The 22529-nt window shown below is 34.2% G+C and overlaps 2 protein-coding genes and 1 pseudogene across 2 annotated transcripts; 2 read left to right on the top strand and 1 right to left on the bottom strand.

The window, feature by feature from the left end:
* LOC109334008 lies at positions 2345-9744 on the top strand (annotated as a pseudogene).
* Positions 10896-16984, bottom strand: LOC109334699 (cysteine desulfurase 1, chloroplastic). The gene is made up of 11 exons (XM_019570602.1): positions 16881-16984; positions 16502-16771; positions 15335-15468; positions 15094-15253; positions 14626-14812; positions 13471-13616; positions 13324-13396; positions 13097-13160; positions 12878-12977; positions 11377-11535; positions 10896-11271 (listed from the first exon to the last, which is right to left on the bottom strand). The coding sequence occupies exons 2-11, from the start codon at positions 16724-16726 to the stop codon at positions 11101-11103; spliced, it is 1419 nt and encodes a 472-aa protein (XP_019426147.1). The 5' UTR covers positions 16727-16771; positions 16881-16984; the 3' UTR covers positions 10896-11100.
* LOC109334892 (BRCA1-A complex subunit BRE) lies at positions 17809-21739 on the top strand. Its single transcript, XM_019570885.1, has 13 exons — positions 17809-17943; positions 18019-18109; positions 18183-18366; positions 18461-18551; positions 19107-19142; positions 19259-19357; positions 19439-19569; positions 19693-19741; positions 19853-19942; positions 20035-20088; positions 20557-20622; positions 21237-21334; positions 21432-21739. Exons 1-13 carry the CDS (start codon positions 17860-17862, stop codon positions 21493-21495), a joined length of 1137 nt encoding a protein of 378 aa, XP_019426430.1. The 5' UTR covers positions 17809-17859; the 3' UTR covers positions 21496-21739.

Raw genomic sequence — 22529 nt, 5'->3', positions numbered from 1 at the left:
TTTATTTTCTTTAAAGAAGAGGTGTCATTTGTGTAGCAACTCCTGAGAATGATCATTTTCCTATAACAAATTAATGAAGGCAATAAAAATAATAATCAGGTTCAGCAGATGTCACAAATCCTAGTAACAAAATTAATAGTCCTTCACATGATAGCGTGCCTAGTATCTCAAAACTGCAACAGCTTTTGGGTGCACTACATCAAGAAAAGAAATTTCATTATATTTGTTTAAGTTTTTTTTATATGATGGCTTTCATGTTAGTAGAAGCTACTGCCATATTCTCACTAAGTCTACTATAGGTTCTTTACTAATTTATTCGAGTGGCTTATATTTTGTGTTTTTTTAAGTTGAAATTGGAATTAAAACTTCACATGTTTTTATTAAGAGGAATTCTTGGCCAACTTTAACAGAAGATGCAGAATTCCGCTGAGTCAAAACATGAATTCCGGGTGGGACAACGAGTGCATACACATGGTGATTCACATAGGACTGGTACAGTTAGATTGATTATAGCCAACGCTGCATAATGATCATTTCCGCTGTACCAACAATTGGTATAAGAGCCAATTGATAGATGACTCTTAACCTAGACAACAGATAATGGCTAAAGAAAGTGAAGGCGTGATGGCTAGACAAAGTGCGTTAAAGCTACCGCGCAAGGATAAAGTAGATGAACTGAAGGACAAGAAAACATGATAGAACTGTGGTGAGAGCGATGTATGTGTTGATCCAGAATCCCAGAAGTTCATGTACTATATTAGGATAAAGGTGGAGATAAGGACTCATGTGTTGAGTTTGGCCTTGAGACATGTGCTGACAATATCTCTCTAGATGTTGAGAGAATGATCTCATTTGAGATGACAACTGGAATATTCTAATGGTCTGTCTAAGATGTCAAAGTGAAGGATATTAATTGTTAGTAGATCCACAAAAGCACAGGGGCGATGACTGACTTTGATGTAGAGTGTAACATGAGCATTGACTTTGATGCAAGTTGTAACACGAGCATTGGTAAAGATGCAAGGTGTGACATGGGCATTGACTTGGATGGATGTGACACATGCATTAATTAGCATTGACGCAAGGTGTGTGTTGTGGATATACTCTTTATGGTGGAGTATGATAGTTCTTTTGAACTATAATTTTCGGAGTAGACAATGATGGTAGTGGTTGATGCTCTCCAAGGAAGCTCCAAAATTCAGTTTGACTGAGTATAGAAGATGACAGTTGTTGGTGAACTTTTGTGTCGAGGTTCCAGTATATCGAAAGATTTCATAGCAATAGGTGGCTAGGCAGTATGTTCCATTTGATGACAGTACAGGAAGCTGCACTACAAGTTTGGAGAGCTAGACTCTTACTAACAACGTCAAGGATGCTGAGAAGGTTTATGATATAGGGGAGCATACTCTTATGTGAAGGAGTTGTTAAAGAAAATCAGGTATTGAGCAAGGTGGAGTCATATATTTGTTAAGGTGTAGATTTCCTAAGGAGTGAGATATTCATCTATTTCAATCTACATGGAGATTGTTGAGAATGTTTGAATTATATTGTTATATGAAGTCTCATATTGCCTAGTATTAGATTAAAGTAGAGTATTAGTGTTATATACTGGACTCAAGTCCTTTGGTGTAATGTGTGCCAAATAGAAACACATCATGGACACTTAAACCTATGAATATGCTAGGGTTTGTAATCTTTATTCTTTAATAATATCTTTGTAGCTGCTCAGTGCTCCTAAAGACATAGGCACAATTGGCCAAATCTCATTACCAAATTCTGTTTCTTCTCTTCTATTTATTCTATGCACTTCATTTGATTGCTTGTAGCGAAACACTATACAACGATCAATCTTAATTGCCTACGATTTCAATTCAATTAACTTAATAACTTGGAATTGTTACATAGTTAAAGTCATATATCACCTTAAAACATATATTGATTAAGGAATTTTGCTCCTATACCGTTACATTGTGCATATATGACCTTTGGTAGTCTATCTCATTTATTTTCTTTAAAGAAGAGGTGTCATTTGTGTAGCAACTCCTGAGAATGATCATTTTCCTATAACAAATTAATGAAGGCAATAAAAATAATAATCAGGTTCAGCAGATGTCACAAATCCTAGTAACAAAATTAATAGTCCTTCACATGATAGCGTGCCTAGTATCTCAAAACTGCAACAGCTTTTGGGTGCACTACATCAAGAAAAGAAATTTCATTATATTTGTTTAAGTTTTTTTTATATGATGGCTTTCATGTTAGTAGAAGCTACTGCCATATTCTCACTAAGTCTACTATAGGTTCTTTACTAATTTATTCGAGTGGCTTATATTTTGTGTTTTTTTAAGTTGAAATTGGAATTAAAACTTCACATGTTTTTATTAAGAGGAATTCTTGGCCAACTTTAACAGAAGATGCAGAATTCCGCTGAGTCAAAACATGAATTCCGGGTGGGACAACGAGTGCATACACATGGTGATTCACATAGGACTGGTACAGTTAGGTATGTGGGGCCTGTAGAAGGCTATTCAGGCACATGGGTTGGAGTTGACTGGGACAACGGAGAAGGCAAACATAATGGATCTATCAATGGTGTCCGATACTTTCAGGCAAAGTCTGAAAGATCAGGATCATTTGTTCGTGCTCAGAATCTGAGCCAAGGCATTTCATTGCTTGAAGCGCTTGAAAAAAGATATCGAAGTGACTCTACTAAAGACGAAGAGGGTATGTCTCTTCTTCTATGGGTTCAATTTCTTTGCATTTAAAGTATCCATATTTTGGGTCCCTGGAGCATGGAGTAAAAACAACACAAGGGATGGAAATGGTATCTTACAATTTTTTTATGGGAAAAAGAGAAGAAATCACTGGCATCTATTCTTCTATTAATTTATAGATTTGAGTTAGTATCCCTAGCCTCATTACCAATCTATTGCCGTAGTTGTCTTTTAATGTTTTCATTCATTCTTTGGGATTTTGAGTCAGGAAGTTGTTCTAGTGACATGTATTGCTACATGAGCACATTTTGGAGGACACCATTTGGTTTTATTACCAGCTTTCATTGTAAACCTTGTTGTGAAATTGGTTGCATGGTGCAGGACTTTAATTCTTACTGTCATTTGTGATTATTTTTTCTTAAAATAAATTTTCAAATTTTAAACAAGATAAAGGATGGCCAATGGGATTTTTTCTTTCTTTTTGATACTATAGTTTTAGGAGAGGAAAATAGTAATTCCTCTTATTCATTATTGAAGTTAGAAGAGATAGTATAAATAGGCAGAGTTGAGCAAAAGCAAAAGGGACTGTAATCCCCTGGCCTCTCTGTTTATTTTGTTTTTGCAGATGAAATGTATGTCCTTTCAACCAGCAACAAGCGAGTATCTATTCAACTTTTAGGTAAAGATAAAATTCATGATATGCTAAGTCGACTAGAGGAGTTAACCAGTGCATCATTGTCATGCCTTGGTGTTAGTTCCCCTGGAATTCCATGTCATATAAATACTAGAGTACCAAGTAAGTTTGTTTCCATAATGCTCCCATTTCCTTGCTCATATCAAGATGAATGAAAAATCAACCTATTAGTATCCACTATCCAGTGATTTTTTTAATTAAATTGAAGTCTTGATGAATTTGCTGCTTTCACCTGAAGTTTTTATTTTTGGTTAAGCCAATTCTAGCAGAAGTTATAATTGGAAATTTGTTACTTATATCTACTTCCGTCCTGTAAGGCAAGTTGGATATAGGTAACTAGTTCCTTTGGAATTTACAAGGGAGCAAGGATAAATTAGCATATAAAAAAGTCCAAAATATCAACCTGCTAAATCAATGTACTAAAACCATGCCTTTGTTGGTTAATAGATATAAAAGAACTTGACCTGACTTGGAACTTGCTTTCGGAGTGGAAGGTATATTCTGCGACCAAGTTTCAATATTCTATCCTGGCCAAGGCTGCAGCTTTTAGTTTGCTAATTTTCAAAATGCCAAGAAAATTTTACCTGGAGCTTTACATGATTAAGACTGCAGATGTTTGCCTTTTGCTAAACTCAAATAGGTTTTTTTGGTTAGGAGGTTTGCATTATCAAAATTTCCTTTAAATTTTAATTGTCTATTGTGATTACGACGGTTTAGTAATTTACAATGAATTTTCCTTTTAGGAGATCATTTGATTAATTATTTGATAATGACTATTTTAGGTACAATAGTGACACTGAGGTTTAAACTCATGACCTCATGCAAACTATGCATGACCCTCACCGTTAACCCACTCCTTGGTTCTATTGACTTCTTATTTTATTATTATGATTTATGATTATGGTACTAGTGTGCTACAAAATGTAATATGAAACCAGTAATGGATCTAACTAATTACAGATCCTATATTTCTATCAGCTTCATATTTAACTTGTTCCCTCTGCTCCCCCGAAATTTATGTTAGAACCTTAGAGGGCGCTATTTCATATTTAAGTGAGTTTGCTACATAATCCATAAGACAAATGTCCCAAATCCAAAATGTAAGCATGATTACAATTTGTCTTCCTTTATTATAGTATAGACAGTTCCTGCACTGTAAGGGTGGATACATCCTTTCTCGTTCATTTCAAAGACAAGCTCACTTTAGAAGAGCCGTTTCGCTTGTCCCCCTCCCCCAGGAGGATATCTTAATATCTGCATCGTTTGAACTTGTCCATTTTCTCTCTCATAACCTCCTTTTTCTATATAAAAAAACCAGTGCATGGATTGCATGCAAAACTCCCTTTTACTTATTTTGCATGGCCTACTAACTTGTCATTTATAGTTGATCATAATTACCATTTAGTCTCTTTTCAATTATTCATATTGTGCAGGATATTGTCACGATCTGTGAACAGTTACCTAATCTTGGGACTCTCAACTTAACTAGCAACTTGATGTCACCATGTAAATCCGAGCTTCCATTACTGAAAAGCATCTGTGTTCTGGTTTTAAATAATAGTAGTGTAGATTGGGAGCAGGTTCCCCTCTATATCTTTTCTCAGCTTATGTCTCACTTAAATTCCCCTAATATTTAATTATAAATTGTAAATATTGCCTTTCCAACTGGGCAGGTTGAACTGCTTAAACAGTCAATAACAGCTATTGAAGAGCTACATCTTATGGGAAACAGTATAAGCAGAATACTGGTATGTTGTCTTTGGTTTAATAAGTTTGTTAAATATCTTAAAAGGTACACTTAGAAATGTAATAAAAACCATGCTTCTCCAGCGCACTTCGTTTCCACTAGTGATGATATTAGTATGGAAGCCAATAACTTGGGAATAGCATTTCAGATACATAGGGGATCAGGGGATAAAAAATAATCTTACTGAGTAAAGAGAACCTAATAAACATGTTTTCTGCATTGCATATCATTAGTTGTGATAATCACAAAAGAGCAACAAAAATGTTGTAATAGCTGTTGTTAGAGTAGTAGAATATTGCACGTAGAATTCATATCTTGTACTCTAGTAGAAGTGCAGTTTGGCAGTTAGTAGACAGTTACCAAATCTGAGCTGGCATAAATACCAGGCTCAACCTCTGTACTCGTTCAGTTTTTAAATAGCAAAGATTGAGATCATTTCATCTCTTAATTTTCTCTCTTTCACTCTTCCTTTTCTGTAAAAGTCATATATGGGAATTGGGATGCTTTATTGAGTGTGCATTCTCTCATCTGGATGACAGGCTCCTTGGATTCACTATGATATTTCTGTTTTGATATTAAAATGTAGAACTTGGGTGGACAGGGCAGTGTGCTATTTTTATTTAAGGGTGGGCATAAGAGAATTCCATTTGCGCATAGGTTTTCACTTTCATTTTTCATTTTATATTGCTCTACAACTTTTTATCACCTGTATAAAGTAAATTTCTAGCTTTAAAGCCTTATAATAGTTTTTTTTTCTGTTCAGCCCATGTCGTCCTCTATGGTTCTGGGATTTGATTCTCTGCGGCTGTTAAATTTGGAAGATAATTGTATAGCCGAATGGGATGAAATCGTGAAGCTTTCTCAGCTAAGATGGTTGGTAATGATAAAATGTACCCACTTCTACAAGACAGTCCTGACTCCAGTTGGGACTGATGTCATTTTAACCACCTTTGATATTGATAACCAAATCTACTTTCATGTTGACCACACCTACATTCACCACTTATTACTTGAGCTAACCACTTATTATTTCAGTCAATTTCTTGTTGGAAGTGGTTATCAAATAGGGGAATTGTATAATTGAAGTGGAATGTAGTTGAAGTCACAGGTGGTATCTTTACCACTGGAAGTATTGATTTTATCTTAGAATTGGCCAGTTATTCAGTTCTTTTCGCTTTTATGTTTATTATTCCCTAGAATAATGCCTCTGCTTCCGGGTACATTTGTTTTCTAAGTCTGTGAGTTGCTGATTTTTTGCAGTTGGTATGTTTGTTTGTTTCAGTTTGGAGCAGCTTTATTTGAATAAGAATAGTTTGAATTCTCTCTTTTATCCTGATAAGTCTTCCCAGTATGAACCGGAAGTTGCATGTTATAAGCCCTTTCAAAATTTGAGCTGCCTTCTATTAGGTAAATAATACTATTCTTCTTGATGAAGATCATAATACTGCAATGAAATGTCGATTGTGGATATCAGCTGTTAAGTCTTTCAATTTATCCTTTAGGTGACAACAACTTTGGTGATCTGGTTTCTGTTGACTCATTAAACTTCTTTCCTAAATTGGTGGTAAGGTTTATACTCTGAAGTGTTTATTATGCCTTGCATATTTGATTTTACTTCTTGATTATGCACGGCATGGGTACTGTGCTGTATCTATGGACTGTTATATCTAATAATCCATTTGAAAATGGTACATTGGGGATGCAATTCAAAATTATTTTGAAGCTACACTTTAAGTATCTTATGTGCCGGTTGTCCATATCACCTAATCATTTGATTGAGTTATTACCTATCCTGTTTCTTCTAAAAAAATATTTTGGTGTATATTCTACTGTAACTAATTCCACATGGATATGTAATTGGGCTTAGAATTCATAATTCATAATTTATTATTATTCTTGCTTGGATATGTAATCTTGCGGCGTAGAGATTGAACTGAGAACCCAGTTTTTAAGAAGGTTATGGCTGTAGGCCTGTACCAATGAAAACAAGGAGACAGTTGCAGATACACAACTTATTGCTGCACTCTATATTAGAGAACAGTGAAGTACAGGGGAATAAGGAATTAGGGATGGATTGCCCTCTACGGATAAAGAAATAAATTAGAGGTCTCGGAAGATGTAGAAAGACACAAAAAATCAAAACTTGCTAATCTCTCTGCACGTGACACCGAAATCTCTATGAAAAATCAATTACTAAGCACCATAGATAATTCCCAGAAAACGTATTAGACATTTGATTTCCTGACACACACTGATGCAAAGATTTATCCTTAACTACAGTCTACATGTAGTTCTTGGGGATGACTCAGTTTTTCTCGTGTGCTTTTGTTTGTTATGCTACATTTGCTTTGACCAAAGGGCCTTTACAAGTTTCCTTTGAGAAAATAATTTATCTGGTTTCTATAACTTCTCTTTCCTTATCAACATAGGGCCTTCTCTTTCCTTATCAACATTGTCTTATGAACTAAATAATTTTCCTCGCGGGTGACTTGGCTTGTTTGCCACTCTGCAATTGGATGATTCTCTTGCACAGTACATGAATGCTTCTGCTTATTAACTTGCTATCAATTGTTCTTGCAGAAGAGGAAAAGTATTCAGGGAGCATCATTGAGTCCATTATAGAAGTGCTATTTTTTGTTTAAATTCTTCTTTGGGGACTGGCTATTAGGCCCAGTTTTTGCAACCATGCTTACCTTTGGGTTGAGAGCTCAATTAAAGGGTCACTTCTTAGTTTAATCTTGTAGAAAAAAGTTATGGTTGAGTCCTGTCTAAGTCTTGCAATGTGGGAGATTTAGGTGGTGCTCTTCATTGGGCTAAGTGAATAACAACATAAGACCACATGTTAACTCAAAACCTTAAGGCATTGGGTCTCTGTGTCTTTCCTATATGTTGCTCAACTCGCCCAATTCAATCCAATGTGGGCCTTCTATATTTTCCAAAAAATCTGAAGCAACATCTTATTCTTATGCTAGATTTTATTTACAATTCTTATGCAGGTATGTGCGGCTTGTTATCTCAAGGTTGCATACTAATCCTGAAGAAGTTAAACAACACCCCAGGTAAATGCATGCCGAGTAAATAATTTTTGGAACCTTCACTCTAGCATTAGTGTTCAGTATGTGTTTTGTGATGTTTATTGTAAGTTTGATGAAAATGGTATTCAGGAATTTGTATCACTAGGCTTTGATAGGATAAAGGAGCAAATATGTAAGAGACTGGTTTAGGGTGTTTATATTGGGTTGAAAGTGCTGTATCCAGTGAACAATTCTGATTTGGAATTTAATCAGTGGGAATCATAAAATAAAAGGGAGAAAGGAAACCTATGTTTCATACCTCGAGCTCTTTGCCATTACATTCACATTACACCTAATATATAAATCAATTGTCTAGGTGGCTAGGGTTCCTTTGAAAATGTTTTGTGGATGCCCTGATACACTTCATTGCAGGTTTTCTGAGCTGAAGAAAATTCATGGTATAGAGGATGAAAGACCTTCAGTTGGACCTGCTGGCCCACGGACAACTGGCTCAGGATTCTTGTGTATGGATTATGGATGCTAGTTTTTGCATCAGTTTTTCTTTCTGAACTCAAAAGATTTATTAACTTGATATTGAGATTAATGCAGCTATCACTTTGGAATGTGTTGGAGCATCCATGGGTGAGAAGCCACCATTGACAAAGAAGCTACCAACAACGACTACAGTTGAATATCAATATTTCTCTACTCATGTAATTTTCACTGTTATAGACTTAAAACAGCCCTTCTGATTAACCTCCTTTTCTCAGGTTGGTAAACTGAAAAATCTCTGCGAAAGCTTTTTTAAGCTCAAGTCCATGAAGCTAAAATTATTTCTTCAAGAAGAGGTATTCTTTATTAACAAAAAAAAAACTGTGCTACTTATTATCATGGTTGCCTGATTCAATTTTACCTAAAAGAGAAACAGCACCCTCTAGAGGCTACACAATATTGAATAATCATTTTAGCATGTCTAGATTGATGCAAAAAAAAAAAAAAACAAGTTGATATTCTGGAAAAACTTGTGGATGAACTTCTTTGTATATTTTTTATTCAAGTTTTTAGTGATTTGCTATTTCTCTTGTTAAATTAAATTAATTTTGGAAGATAAAGGAACTATGCAGGATTAAAATGAACATAGTTTCTTGACTTAGTTACATACTTACATTACATATCTTCTAACTTTCAGGGTTCTCCATTGCCATTACTGCTTTTGACAATGACATGTCATCTCTTATGGACCTTGGAATTGGCAATGGATCAACTATTCTTGTAGACGAAGAAAGTTGAAAGAGAAGAAGGTATTCTCTTCTGCTGCAGTATGTATCTTCTTCAGACTAGCTGCAATTGATCTTACAAGTGTGTGCTTGCAACTATGGCTTTAGAAATTGATTACAATGTCATGTTGATTACTTTAATATTCCTAAATAGATTAGGCAGAGATTAGAAATTGATTACAGTATCATGTTGATTAATCTGAATGTTGCTATATTGCTTTAGTAAGCTGATGGGATTTACTTCTGGATTGAACTTCCAGTGACTCAAGTAAACTATTCTATGTCTGTATCATGCAAATCTGTTTCCACTTTCATACTATATAGATTAGCATTGATTATGATATCATCACATTCTAGTATCATAATCATAAATGAAATTTGATTAATGTTAGAGACTACTCAAGGACCAATGTAGTATAGTCTACTCATTCATAAATCTTAAAAGTTGTGATTTCCAACAAAGGTTATTTTATTACTCCCTCTGCCGTACTTTGTTACTTTAGGGCATTGGGGTGAACATATACTGTCATAATGAGTATTACTTCTATGTGTATAAGTTTGTGATTGGTTGAAAAAAAATGTATTTAAATTAAAATTTAATTATTAAGTATTTTTCTAATCAATCATAGTTTATGGAGTGACACAAATTAGGACAAAAGATATGCTCCTGTAGTGAGCGCACACATCCGTTGTCCGACAATGAGTATAATTTTATGTGTCATGGGTTTGTGATTGATTGAAAAAATGTATGTAAGTTAGAATATAATTATTAAGTATTTTTCTAATCAATTATAGTTTATGGCACATGGAGTGACACAAATTATAAGACAGAAGATGCGCTCTCGTGGTAATTACCAATTTAAGATAATATATTTTGATTAAAATTTTCCTAATAACCCATACTCTATTTAATGCAATAAGGGCAAATAAAAAATTGTAATTAATGCTTGTTGATTTCATAAAATGATGGATAATACAAAAATGAAAAGTATTAAAGTGGCAAATGAAATAAAGTGAATACTCAAGTAATATTTTAATGTGTTGCCTTAGGGTTGCAGATAAGAGGTTTGAATATGCAACTTCAAATTGGAAAATGTTATGTTTGATACATCTAAACCTAGTTGACTAAGTTTCCGATAATATTGTCCATTTTTAAAAGTATTTTGACACCCTTTTTAACTTATTATCCTCATAAATCCTGAGGTTAAGAAAATCCTAAAAAAGAATGGTAATATTTGAGATGAAATAAATTAGAAGCATGACCAAAAACATTAATTACTTAAACAATGGTATCTGCAATAGCTGGCTGCATAAGAGTTGAAAGTCTCCATATATAGTTTCAACAGCTTTGACTTGATCCAATCTCAACTATCAAGAGTACTTGCATAGCTTTGATCTAATAAACAGTGAGTATTAGCATAAACTAAACTAGAAAGGAGCAGAACCTGGTCATCCAAAGAAAAATTGGATATAAAAATCACCTTATGACATTTTAATGTGTATGGGTATATTTTTATACATACAAATTGAGCATTGTCTGTTCTACCAAAAAGATCAGCAAATTGAATTCAACAACATTATGCAGCTCATCCTATCAATAAAACTAACCCTCATTGGTGTATGAATAATTTAATTTACATAAAATACATTCCGGCTACTTAAATGAATTGAAGAAGTTGACAGTATCATTCAAAGCCTCGATAAAATTGTCGACATCCTCCTTAGTGTTATAGAAATAGAGACTAGCACGTGCACTTGCGCTGACGCCTAAGTAGCGATGGAGCGGTTGAGCACAATGGTGACCTGATCTGATAGCTATTCCATGCTGAAATGGTACATTGTCAAAACAGGTTTAACGGATTAAGGCACAAATGAACTGTTTAATATTAAGAAAATGCATGTATCCAAGGATAGTCTTTTATCCTCTTACCTGTTGGTCCAGAAATGTTGCAAGATCAGTAGGATGCACATTCTCAACATTAAAAGAACACAGAGCAGCACGTTGGACTTCTTCTGAAGGCGCTGGTCCATAGATACGAATATTTGGGATGGAAAGAAGCCTTTCATATAGGTATCTACCCAGCTCCACCTATGAAAATTGACATTTCATATAATTAGTAACTTACTGTTCATAAAACTATTTATGATTGACTTTGGTGCTTATTGAGTTAGAATGTTATATTATGTGTAGAAATGTGCCTTTCCTTTCCCACTTCACTTTGATGCCTAGCAAAATAAGTAAAATTTTACTTTTGTCTCACTTTTGAAAGCTTGATATCAGGTATACCTGAATGCAAGAATAAACTAAAAGATGGTTGGTTCAAGATCAATGTATTGTTGGGAGCAGTGTTGTGATAACCGGACCGGACGATCCGACCGGATTGACCACTGACCGGACTTGAAAACGGCTCTGGTTTGTAGTCTTAACCGTGTATGGGGTTGGACCGCTTTAAACCGGAGAAATTCTGGTCCAACCATGTTAAACCCGGTTGAACCGCAATAACCCGAGAAGTGAACCGGACGGTTCACTTAAAATTTTAAAAAAATAGAACACTACTCTAATGTTTTGTTTTACTCTGATCCAAAAAAAGACGGAAAAATGTTATTTCAATATAATTATATAAAATTTTGTATTTATATATAACTATATATATTTATAGATAAAATTGATACATTATATATGAAATTATCCGGTCCGACCGAATGGTTTAACCGTTTAAACCTAATACGGGACCTCTTCCGGTTTGATGTCCGGCTCGGGTTTCACAACATTGGTTGGGAGTGACTGAAATGCATCAACATGCAATTTACTGAAGTGCAGATTTTTACAACTCTATAGTTAATCAAACTGAGATCCCAAATATTCAATGATGATTCACACGAAAAGGAAAAGGCTACATCAAGGTATGTGATTTGGGCAGAACATGGCTTCTGTGTTTTAGACAAACACAAGAATATGGCACCACTTTTGTATCAAAAGCCATTATTGCAACTCAGCTCATTTCAGTGATTTTCAATAAAGTATAGTACATTTTGGACCAAAGGAAAAATACATGTCCATTTAACTCCCTGAAATGTATGCAGATATGTGTCTCATACATACCCAGAAGGCCAGAACCCTTGTCCAATTTTGGTGAAGTATCATAGTACTGCAAATGAATGAATCTCTCTTATTTTATCCGTTCTTTTCCATGTCATAATTAGAAGGTACCCATGTTCTTATTAACTAGTTTTCTTTTCTCTATAATATTTGCAAGTTGCAACATTTCTGTAAAGAATCTCATTCTTTAAAAGCTTGAACTACCTACTAATCCAAAGGTGTACTTTTGAAGCCTACTCAAAAAAATGAGTTAAAGAATAGCCCGGGGGGGATATTCCGATGTGTTAAAAAAATGTGTTACAAAATGTTGTAAGAGTAAAGCTCAACTCACCTCGTAATCATGTATGGTTTGCATACCAATCCCGGATAAGTAATCAATTGCTGCTCCTAAACCAATTGCTTCCCCAATTGCTGGTGTTCCAGCCTCAAATCTAGGACAACCAAAATTCCTCAAAATGACTCATTTGGATTCAAACTTATGATCTTTACCCAAGTCCGTATAAATTATTCATAAGATAAACTTGGTCAAATCGAAAACAAGTTCACAAACCTGGACGGAGGTTCAGCATAAGTTGAATGATCGAGATATACATCAGAAATCATTTCACCACCACCTAAAACAAGTAAAAGCAGAGGTTGCCAGAAGTATGTTAACTTCAAAAGACTATCTTGTTAACATGATGCCAAAACAAATAGCAACTTTTATTTATTGGATTTCCATTAGCTGTTCTTATTTGATAGGGAGATGTAAGGAAAGTACCATGTCTAATAACTTACCTAAAAATGGAGGCATTGAAGACAATATGTCTATTTTTCCATATAAGAAGCCGATGCCTGTAGGCCCACACATCTGCAACACACATTCAACAATTTATTTCACTTGTCCGGAAGAGTTACGATTCAAAAACATGTAAACAAACCTACCTTGTGAGAAGAAGCAACAAGAAAATCAACATTAAGGTTCTGGACATCAACGATCATGTGTGGAACACTCTGACAAGCGTCTACAAGCACTTTTGCTCCAACATCATGCGCCCATTGTGTGATTTCTCTAATGGGAAGGACAGAAGCTACAGAAAGCAAAGGGAAAATATTCACTTTAGTTTCAGCTACAAATTTTAAAAGTGAGTAACAAATACTACTACTATTGTGGATAAGAAAAGATTAGACATTGATAGGGGGAAACATGGAAAGAGGGCTTAGTTACAGGGTGCTATCATCTGTAGATTCTGTACATCCATCAAGAGTTAATGTTTTCAAGGCTGTATTTGGTCTCAGAAATATGTCTAGGCATTATTTATGGGGTTAGCATTGATAGGAAGTCTTTACCCTTACAGAATTAGAACTTAAGTGCAATCCCGTATAGGAAATATTTAACTTACGGAAAGCCTCGTTATCTGGATGTAATGTTCTCTATCAAGTAATGATAAGTTTACAAATTTATTCAGAAAGTTTTCTCTCTTAGCACAAGTGTGATTTAATTTAACCAATCCTAGGTGCAATGCTGATACAAGCAGCACTGCTTACCGACTTGGTGAGACACAGAACTCTTATTTAAAGTCGAGTTTCATCCTTCCTAACAGCCTAGCTTGGGAGATACAACCTCCTCTATATCAACTGGTATTAGATCCCAGCGAGTTTGTCCATCCTGTGTGGATATTTTTATCTTTTTTTCAATTCAAAATCTTAATGTTTTATTCAATTTAAGTTTGAGTCACATCAGAGACCTGTTATCTAGGAGAAATGATAAAAACACTTACAATCAATAGCTTACTTCTTACTCTACCCTAGAGTTTGTTAACAATTGAATCCCTTTTAGAAGGCACTGTTAGCAGAACCCAGATAGACACCAATGTGACTCTTAGCAGCACCTTATTGCTTCTAAATCTCCCTTATTTAAGGATACATTTGATATGGGGAACCACTTCCGAGTCTCTAGAATGTTCAGTATATAATATCTAAAATATGAGATGTCTTGAAATTTTAGTTGTACAAAATTCTCAAAAACACAAAATCTAATGAAGACTTTGGCATGCATAACGACTGGGTCAAACGAAAGAATCATAATAAGTAACGTACCAAGCACATTTGAAACATGATGAACAACAACTAGTTTGGTCTTCCTTGAGAGCACTTCTTTCAAATTGTCTAGATCCGGAACTTCATCTTGGTTTAAAGTCACAAATTTCAAAACAGCGCCAACTTTTTGAGCAACTAGTTGCCAAGGAACAATAGCACTGTGATGTTCAGCAACCGTAACTATGATCTGCAAGAATATATAAAACAGAAGCTTTTACGAGGGCATAATTTGGAGACAGTGATAGTATAAAAAAAATTCATCATACTAAATATAGGTTATCAGAATTAAGTGATTAAAAAACCCAATATCCCCTCATTAAAAATTTTATTTCAAAATTACTTTTGATAATTCAAATTAAACCTGAACACTCTTTCCAATTCTTGACAAGATACACAGAAAAATCTCAGTTTTAGTTGAACAATTGAGTGAGTTGAGGTTCATCAAAATATAAACCTAGAATGAAATACCTCATCTCCTGATTTTAAATTTGACAAGCCCCAAGAATAAGCCACTAGATTGATAGCTTCAGTAGCATTTCTTGTAAAAATAATCTCTCTGGAATCAGAAGCATTTATAAAAGTTGCAACCTTCCTTCTAGCTGACTCATACTCATCTGTGGCCTTTGCACTATATCCAACAGAAAAATGCATGGTAACTCTTGACTATGTAAGCAATATATGTGTGTGCTACAAATATTACACAGTGTACCTCAAGAAATGTATGCCTCGATGCACATTAGAATTGTAAGCTTCATAATAGTTTTGCAAAGCCTTCAAGACAGCAGTTGGCTTCTGAGAAGTTGCTGCATTGTCTAAGTAAACAAGTTTTGAGCCATTTACTTCCTGTGAATTGAGTAAAAGCATCATAACTTTATAATATGTACCAGAATAACACACCAAATACCTTATTTCCATGACGAAAAACATAGAAGTACATTTACGTCCATTGTATATGCATAAAGAATATTGGGAAATGAAAAACCATATCTTTATAAATAAAAGCCAACTACCAGTTTCAGCAACAGCACTACAGATAGGTTAGTTAAGAATAAGACAATGGAACCAAGGTTTGGTTATAAAATGTGCAGTTTGTGCATTGAGTTCTTGACACATCAAAAGTTCCATTCGAATTCAAAAACAATGGAAGTCTTGGGAAATAACCTAGATAAGCTATTTAAGTTACATGCTGAAAGGTTCTCAATGAAATATATCCTCAAGCTTGCAATTAGATACATGGTCGGATAGAAAGCATGCATTAAAATAACATATTGCCCCCTGAAAAACCAAGAGGTACACCAGAACTGAAACATTTCCAAGCAAGTATACCTACTGTGACATTGAGTAAAGATTGAGATATGAATTAGAACTCTGAAAGCTCTATGATTAAGTGATCATCCTTGTTACCTTATTCTTTTCATAACATTAAGTGTGTATATATTTTGTCTACAGTCCATAGCAATAAAAGCTGGAAACAACCTCTCCGCTAGCGGAGTAAGGCTGTATACGTCTACTCTCCCCATACCCCACTAGATGGGAGTACCGGGCTGCCCTTTCTCCATAATATTAAGAGCCCATTAAGTGCTCTTTTCATAACATTAAGTGTGTATATACTAAAAAAGTTTATCTGAAAAAATAGTATAAAACTCAGCTTTTAGGATATGGTGATTTTCATCCTCTAGGATAAGCTGAATTTCAGCTTCTCACCCAAAAAAATCACGAAACACTTTTCTGGAGAATCACTTAACTTTAAGCCTAAACTTACAACATGATCATCAATAAAAAAAATTAAACCCCAGCTATCTGAACATTTATAATTATTCACAGGCTGTGTAGTTTATGAAAAGTAAAATTGATTTAAGGATAAGAAAATAAGGACCTGATGAAGTATAGGGAAATGGGGTCTGGTGGAATGACCCAATGAAGGTGAAGCAATAACTGATTCAACTACTGCTTCATTAACCTTTGATGCAGCAGAAACAGAGAGAGAAGATAAACGACGGAACCCAAAATTAAGATATGATGAGTTCCATGTAGTGATTGAGCAGCAACAAATTGGGCTTGGAAATTTCAAAGATTGAAACTTTGGCACCAAAACTTCCATCACTGAAAAACCCTCAACAAGAGGATTGTGATATTTGGATTATATATGAGAGCAAAGAAAAAGGGTAATGACAAAACAAGTAAAACTCCAACAAACACTGTTCTATGAAATTCAACACATCCATCAAATTAAAAATAAGAGCTTTTGAATGAACCTGGCTCAGAATAAGGGGAAATTCCTTTGCAGCCAATCAAGGGTTTCACTGTTTCAATCAGCTATGTAGTATTTGGTCACAAACCCAGATAAGAATCAAATTTTGGTTAATATTTTAATTTAAATTTAATATGTGTCACTATACTTTTTTAGTTTTTTTGGTATATGTATCTCCCTTCTCCCAATAATTATTGGGACCTAGAAATGAATCAGAATTTATATAATTACACCAACATTTTATTTATAAATATATTTTCTTTAAAGATTTATATATTAAGATATATAGTGATCCATTTTTTATATTTTATATTGAAGTTAAAAAAACAGAAAATATAAAAGAAGAAAGAATGTCCAGTGGGATTTAATATTATGATAAAACATTATTTGTGTAAGAAAATTTATTTGAATGATCTGTATGATATTAATCTAGGGTTATCATGTGTGAAAACATAATAATCACGTTTTGCCTAGATTCTTCTTATATTGTTTGAAAAAATAAAAAATAATCCCTCAAAATGTGCATGAAAAATATAGCACTAGTAAAATGAAGATCAACTTGAGGATAATTTAATTGTTGTTCTAGGAGAATAGAGTAAATATTAATTATATAAACAATTTCCATATGCACCAAATTAACTCCTAAAACTAAAAAGTCTAGGCATAGCTCAAAAAATATGAATGAAAGGCATTGATATTAGATAACATGTCAATTGTTAAATGGAGGATATATTAATGGTACTAAGAATAATATCTCTTATTCCATGAATAAGAAACTACTCATTTTTTAGATGTGTATTTGCTTCTCAATTGTTCACAAGAATTTAATTCTTAACATTTTAATTATTCGATTTAGTAGATTTTATACAACTAGATCAACGACTTTAAACAACTAATTGATTCATCCTTTTGTTGTGTTGAAGGTGTTATAATAATGTATGCAATGTGAATGATAGAGAGAAGATCAAAATCGAAAGAATCCAATGGGTGGAGTTGCAGACACTGTTCCTCCTTTCATCGCCGCTCATCTCACTCACCTCCTTTCTCATTTCCCTCTCACTCTAAAGGTACTTACTCTCTTCTATTATTCCTTCTTCTCTCTCCCCAACGACACCGTTTCATTCCCTTCCCTTCCTTTTCAGGTTCAACAAATGTGGTCTAGTGACAAGTACAATTCTACCCTCTTTGATCGCTTCACTCTTCTTATCCCTTATTGTTTGGACTTCATCAAATGTATGCACTTTTTCATTCCCATTCTTTCTTTCAATTGCTTCATCATTTCTGATTTGTCATGTTTTTGTTTTAGGGGATATTATATATAACGCTGATTCTCCATCAACTGCTCCTGATTTCATTTTTGGACCTGAAGACCATGATTTTCACCCTTTTCATATGAATTCAACTATTGAACCAGCTCAACCTAATAACTCTTTGAAGGATTGGAATTATAAAGACCCTTCACGTCTTCTTGCCCTTGTTCAGTATTTGAGGTTTAAAAATTGAAACTTTAGATCATGGGCATTTGTTTTTTTTTTGTTAATGTGGTTTGTGTTTTAATTAGGTTTTGATTTGATTGTTCAACAGGGATGAATATGTGTTGTATCAGAGGAAACGGGTCGAAGCCGTTGATGATGATAGATTGAAATTTGAAATCAGTACCATCATTTCCAGGGAGGTAGTTTTCTACATCACTGCTTTCATGAAAGTATTTAGAAATTGGAGTTTAAGGCTTACTTGTCTAGGATTCTAAAATATAAATAAATTTTTGGATCCTAAAAGCTAAATTTAAGCTCCTTTTAATCCTTTTCGGATAGACATTTTTCTTGAAGTCCAATCAAACAACCATATAAATGTCAGAAGTGATTATTTATTAGTAACAGCTTCTTTTAAGAGAAAAAAGCCTAAACAAACATGCCCTGAATGTGCTTCTCCAAAATTGATTTTGGCAGAAACATTTTAGTGAAAATCTGAATTTAGATATTTCCCGTCCAAATAAACATTTTTAATAAAGTCCAACTAAACAAGTTACAAGTACATAAACATCTGAAGTACTTCTTTAATAAAATGTATTTTTTTAAAAGAAAACCCTTTTAAATTTCTATTTCAGTCATATCCTAGTTACAGAGTTTCCATGTTTAATGTATTTACAGTGATTTTATACTTAAGAAGGGATTAATGTTGGCAATGGTGTAAACTAAATTAGTACCTGATTGCAATTACTCTGCTGCAGGGAATAGAGATGCATTTGACTTCTAGTGCCGAGAAGGTATTTCTTGACAAAAACCTGCTAACATTTGCACGACCTAATCATGGATGATTGAGCAACTTAATGTACCATTTGGAAAATAATCTTGATTCATTTAAGTTTACATTTTAGTGTAGCCAGAGGAAGTTAAATTTGCTGTGCCTCTAATGGACTTGAACATAAACAAGATGGTGCCCAGTTGCCCATGGAGATATTCCCAGAAGATATATTTGCAGGTTCCTTTCTTTTCTCTCTTTAAAGATACTTCCTAATTCTTACTTGCTTTCAAAAAACAACTTATGATATGTTAAACATAGGTTGTATATCCTGTTGGGAGAAAATATTTGTCTGCTCCTTCAGCTCCTCGCCTGAAGTTAGTATCTTCTCCTGAGTTGAAAGCCCTATTTTCAATTGATGATATCAAGCTACCTCCTTGGTTGGACGGAATGTAAGCTTTTCAATTCTGTTTATTATAATTTCCCCCCAGTCACACATATACAAGGTTCAGATGATTTATGATAATCGGTAATATGTTTGCTTATGTTTTTACTCTATATTCTATATTGTGAAGGTGCTTGGCAGAATATCTTCCAAATCTGGAAGAATATCTTGAGAAACAGGTTAGCCGAAAATGTTTTTATTATGGTTCTTTGCTAGTTGAATTTTCATTTTCCTAGTGCTTTATGAACTTTCTGTTTTTGTTAAAATTATTATGAACATTTTGAACATAGGTCCTGGAGGCTGTTTCATTAGTTGATGTTAGAAGGCACTTCATTGAAGCATTGGCCTGTCAATTAGGAAGGCCAGTTGAAGCTGATCCTGTACCCACCCTTGACACTTATTCTCAAGTCTCACCTTGCTGGGATTGCTTGGTTTTAATTTTAACTGCTGGTTTCCATTTCTCTGTTTCTAGGTCTTTTGCAGAAAGGCAACTTTTCTTTCGGCATCTGGAGTTTTTACATTCCTGGTAAACGATGACACTCATTGATCCTGATTTCATGTCCGTATTTATTACGAGTATACAAAATGAGCTTGCTGTTGGAAATTGATTGAAATGTTTCCCTGTGGAGTTCATTACATTGTATACTTGCTACAACTTATGTGAAATATGATAACTTCTGCCAGTTAAAGATATAGATAGTATACGACCCGGTTAAGGCAGAGCTGTGTTGTTAGAATCTTTAACCTTAATTTGACTGGAGTCATGGAATGCCAAGCATACTTACTCCAAACCTCATGGGAGGAGAATATAATTTACTCCAAATTTTATATTAAAGAGTTAGTGGCCTATAATTATTTGGTTGAGTATAGTCATCCCAATAGTTTTATGTTCAAAGGCTGATGTTGATATCTTGTGTAGTTCTTCTCTCCATTTACAAGGTTCTAGTTATTTGTGTTTGTGCATGAGGAAGGCTCTAACAGTTTTGTTTATTAGGTACACTTCATAATTCCAACTCAGTTTCCAAAGCAACAGCCAGCTCTTATGCTTCAAAGCTCACAGGTAACATTTGTTTTCAACATGTTTTTGTTTGAAAAATTGAAGCTTGAGTGTTATTCATTGTATAGAAATGGAGGTTAAAGATAAAGAAGCTGCTTATGGTGCATTTACTCATGTTGCTTCAAAACTTAAGATGTTCAACACTGACTTTTTAATTAATTAATTAATGTACCGAAGCTCGGTGACACAAATTGCTTGGTTTAGTTTTTATATGCCCTTCTATAGTCTTTTGTTGGATAATGAAGACAAACTCTATACTCTATTAGATTCATGTACTCAACTGATGACTTGATATGCTTTGTTGGCTTGTGACCATGTTCAGATTTTTACTAGAGGTTTGAACAAACCCTTGGAATGTAGACCTATAAATTATTTTGTTATGGGAATATTTTGGTTAGGGTAATCTGTGGACCAAGATAGTGGAATCAGATGTAATCATTTTTTGAGTTTGTCATGATGCACCATATAAGTCGTTATTTTCTTATTAGACTGTTCCTAGGATACTGAGTTTGACATCATCCCTCCCTTATATTAAGTGCAGCATTTTTTGGCAATAGATTTTTTTTACTGTTACCAAAGCTATAACCTCATCTGGAAGTCTTTCTTGTTATTTGTAGCATTTTAATACCCAAATGGCTCCGATGAAGTCACGTCTTATATCTGATAATCCCTGGAGTCCGAGATGGGAAATACCACTGATGGCTGAACGTATTTGGTGAGTGTTTTCTGTTATTTACTTGACTTATGCCTTTATGGTTAGCTCTTCTTCCCTTTTCCCAGCATTGTTGAGCTAATATAAATCATTTCTTCAGTGAGTTTTTGGCAGATGAGGCTTTGAATTTCAAGAGGCAATGCAGTGAGGGTCAACTTCAATAGTCTGGAGCATGTTCAGCTAAATACTTATGTTGTGGTCATCTCAAAAGTTGTTCATTGAAAAATGTTATTTAGATCTGCCTGGTCAAGGCATCATTTTATGTTTGAATCTAAATGGATCAGCATTGAACTTTTTCTTGTATTCGTACAATCAAGGATTTGTGGTGTAGTTGTTAGTTCTGTGTATCTTGGTGTATGGTTTTCTTAAATTTTATTATGTATCATAATGCGGTGTATTTTGTTGTTAGTACTGTGTATATAGGTGACACCTGCTTACATTTTAGTGATACAAATTACAAAATCATGTTTAAGAATTTGATTTGCATACAAAAACCGTTACACATCTGTTGTCTCACGTTTTGTAACATTTCATGTATCATCAACTTTGATTGGTTGAAAAAATTATTTAAGTTAAATTATAATTATTAAATATTTTTCTGGCCAACCATATCTCCTAACACATGAAGTAGTGCAAAATAGTAGTACAACAAATGTGCTTTCAAAGAATTGTTAGCATATTATGTCCCCAAAAGATCATACTTACTACAACTTAATTATTCAAAGAAATTTATCATAAATTTGTCATTATGTTAAATTTGTCATTCCTGCCAAATAAATTTAAGGTCTTATTACCCCATAGAGGGAACTTTGAAGTGTGAAGTTTTTGAATATGTTCTAGCTTTGTAGGATCAATTAGGTTCATTTTGAGATGAAGATAACTCTCAAGACTCAGCAACACACTCTCTTCAAGATTCCTATCTGGTGGTTTCAGCCTGAGTTACCATAATCACTGCCAACCTCCACCATGCTTTACAGACTCCTATGTAGACCCTATGAAGAATTTACATCAGCTTCCATGGCTTGAGGTTAGAGTATCTAATATAGCTTCATTTTCAGCTAATATAGTTTCATTCATAATTATAAAAATGACATTTTTTCCAAGGATAGGTTCATAGGAGATTTACAAGGGAAGATAGAGAAGGAGATGAAAATTAGTGAGAGTGCATCAGTGAATGTTTAACTTTGCATAGTTTATG

The sequence above is a fragment of the Lupinus angustifolius genome, chromosome LG19 (genome assembly GCF_001865875.1).
Source record: "Lupinus angustifolius cultivar Tanjil chromosome LG19, LupAngTanjil_v1.0, whole genome shotgun sequence".
Lineage (NCBI taxonomy): Eukaryota > Viridiplantae > Streptophyta > Magnoliopsida > Fabales > Fabaceae > Lupinus > Lupinus angustifolius.
The sequence above is the reverse complement of the archived record's forward strand: the minus strand, read 5'-3'. Positions and strand labels throughout refer to the sequence as shown.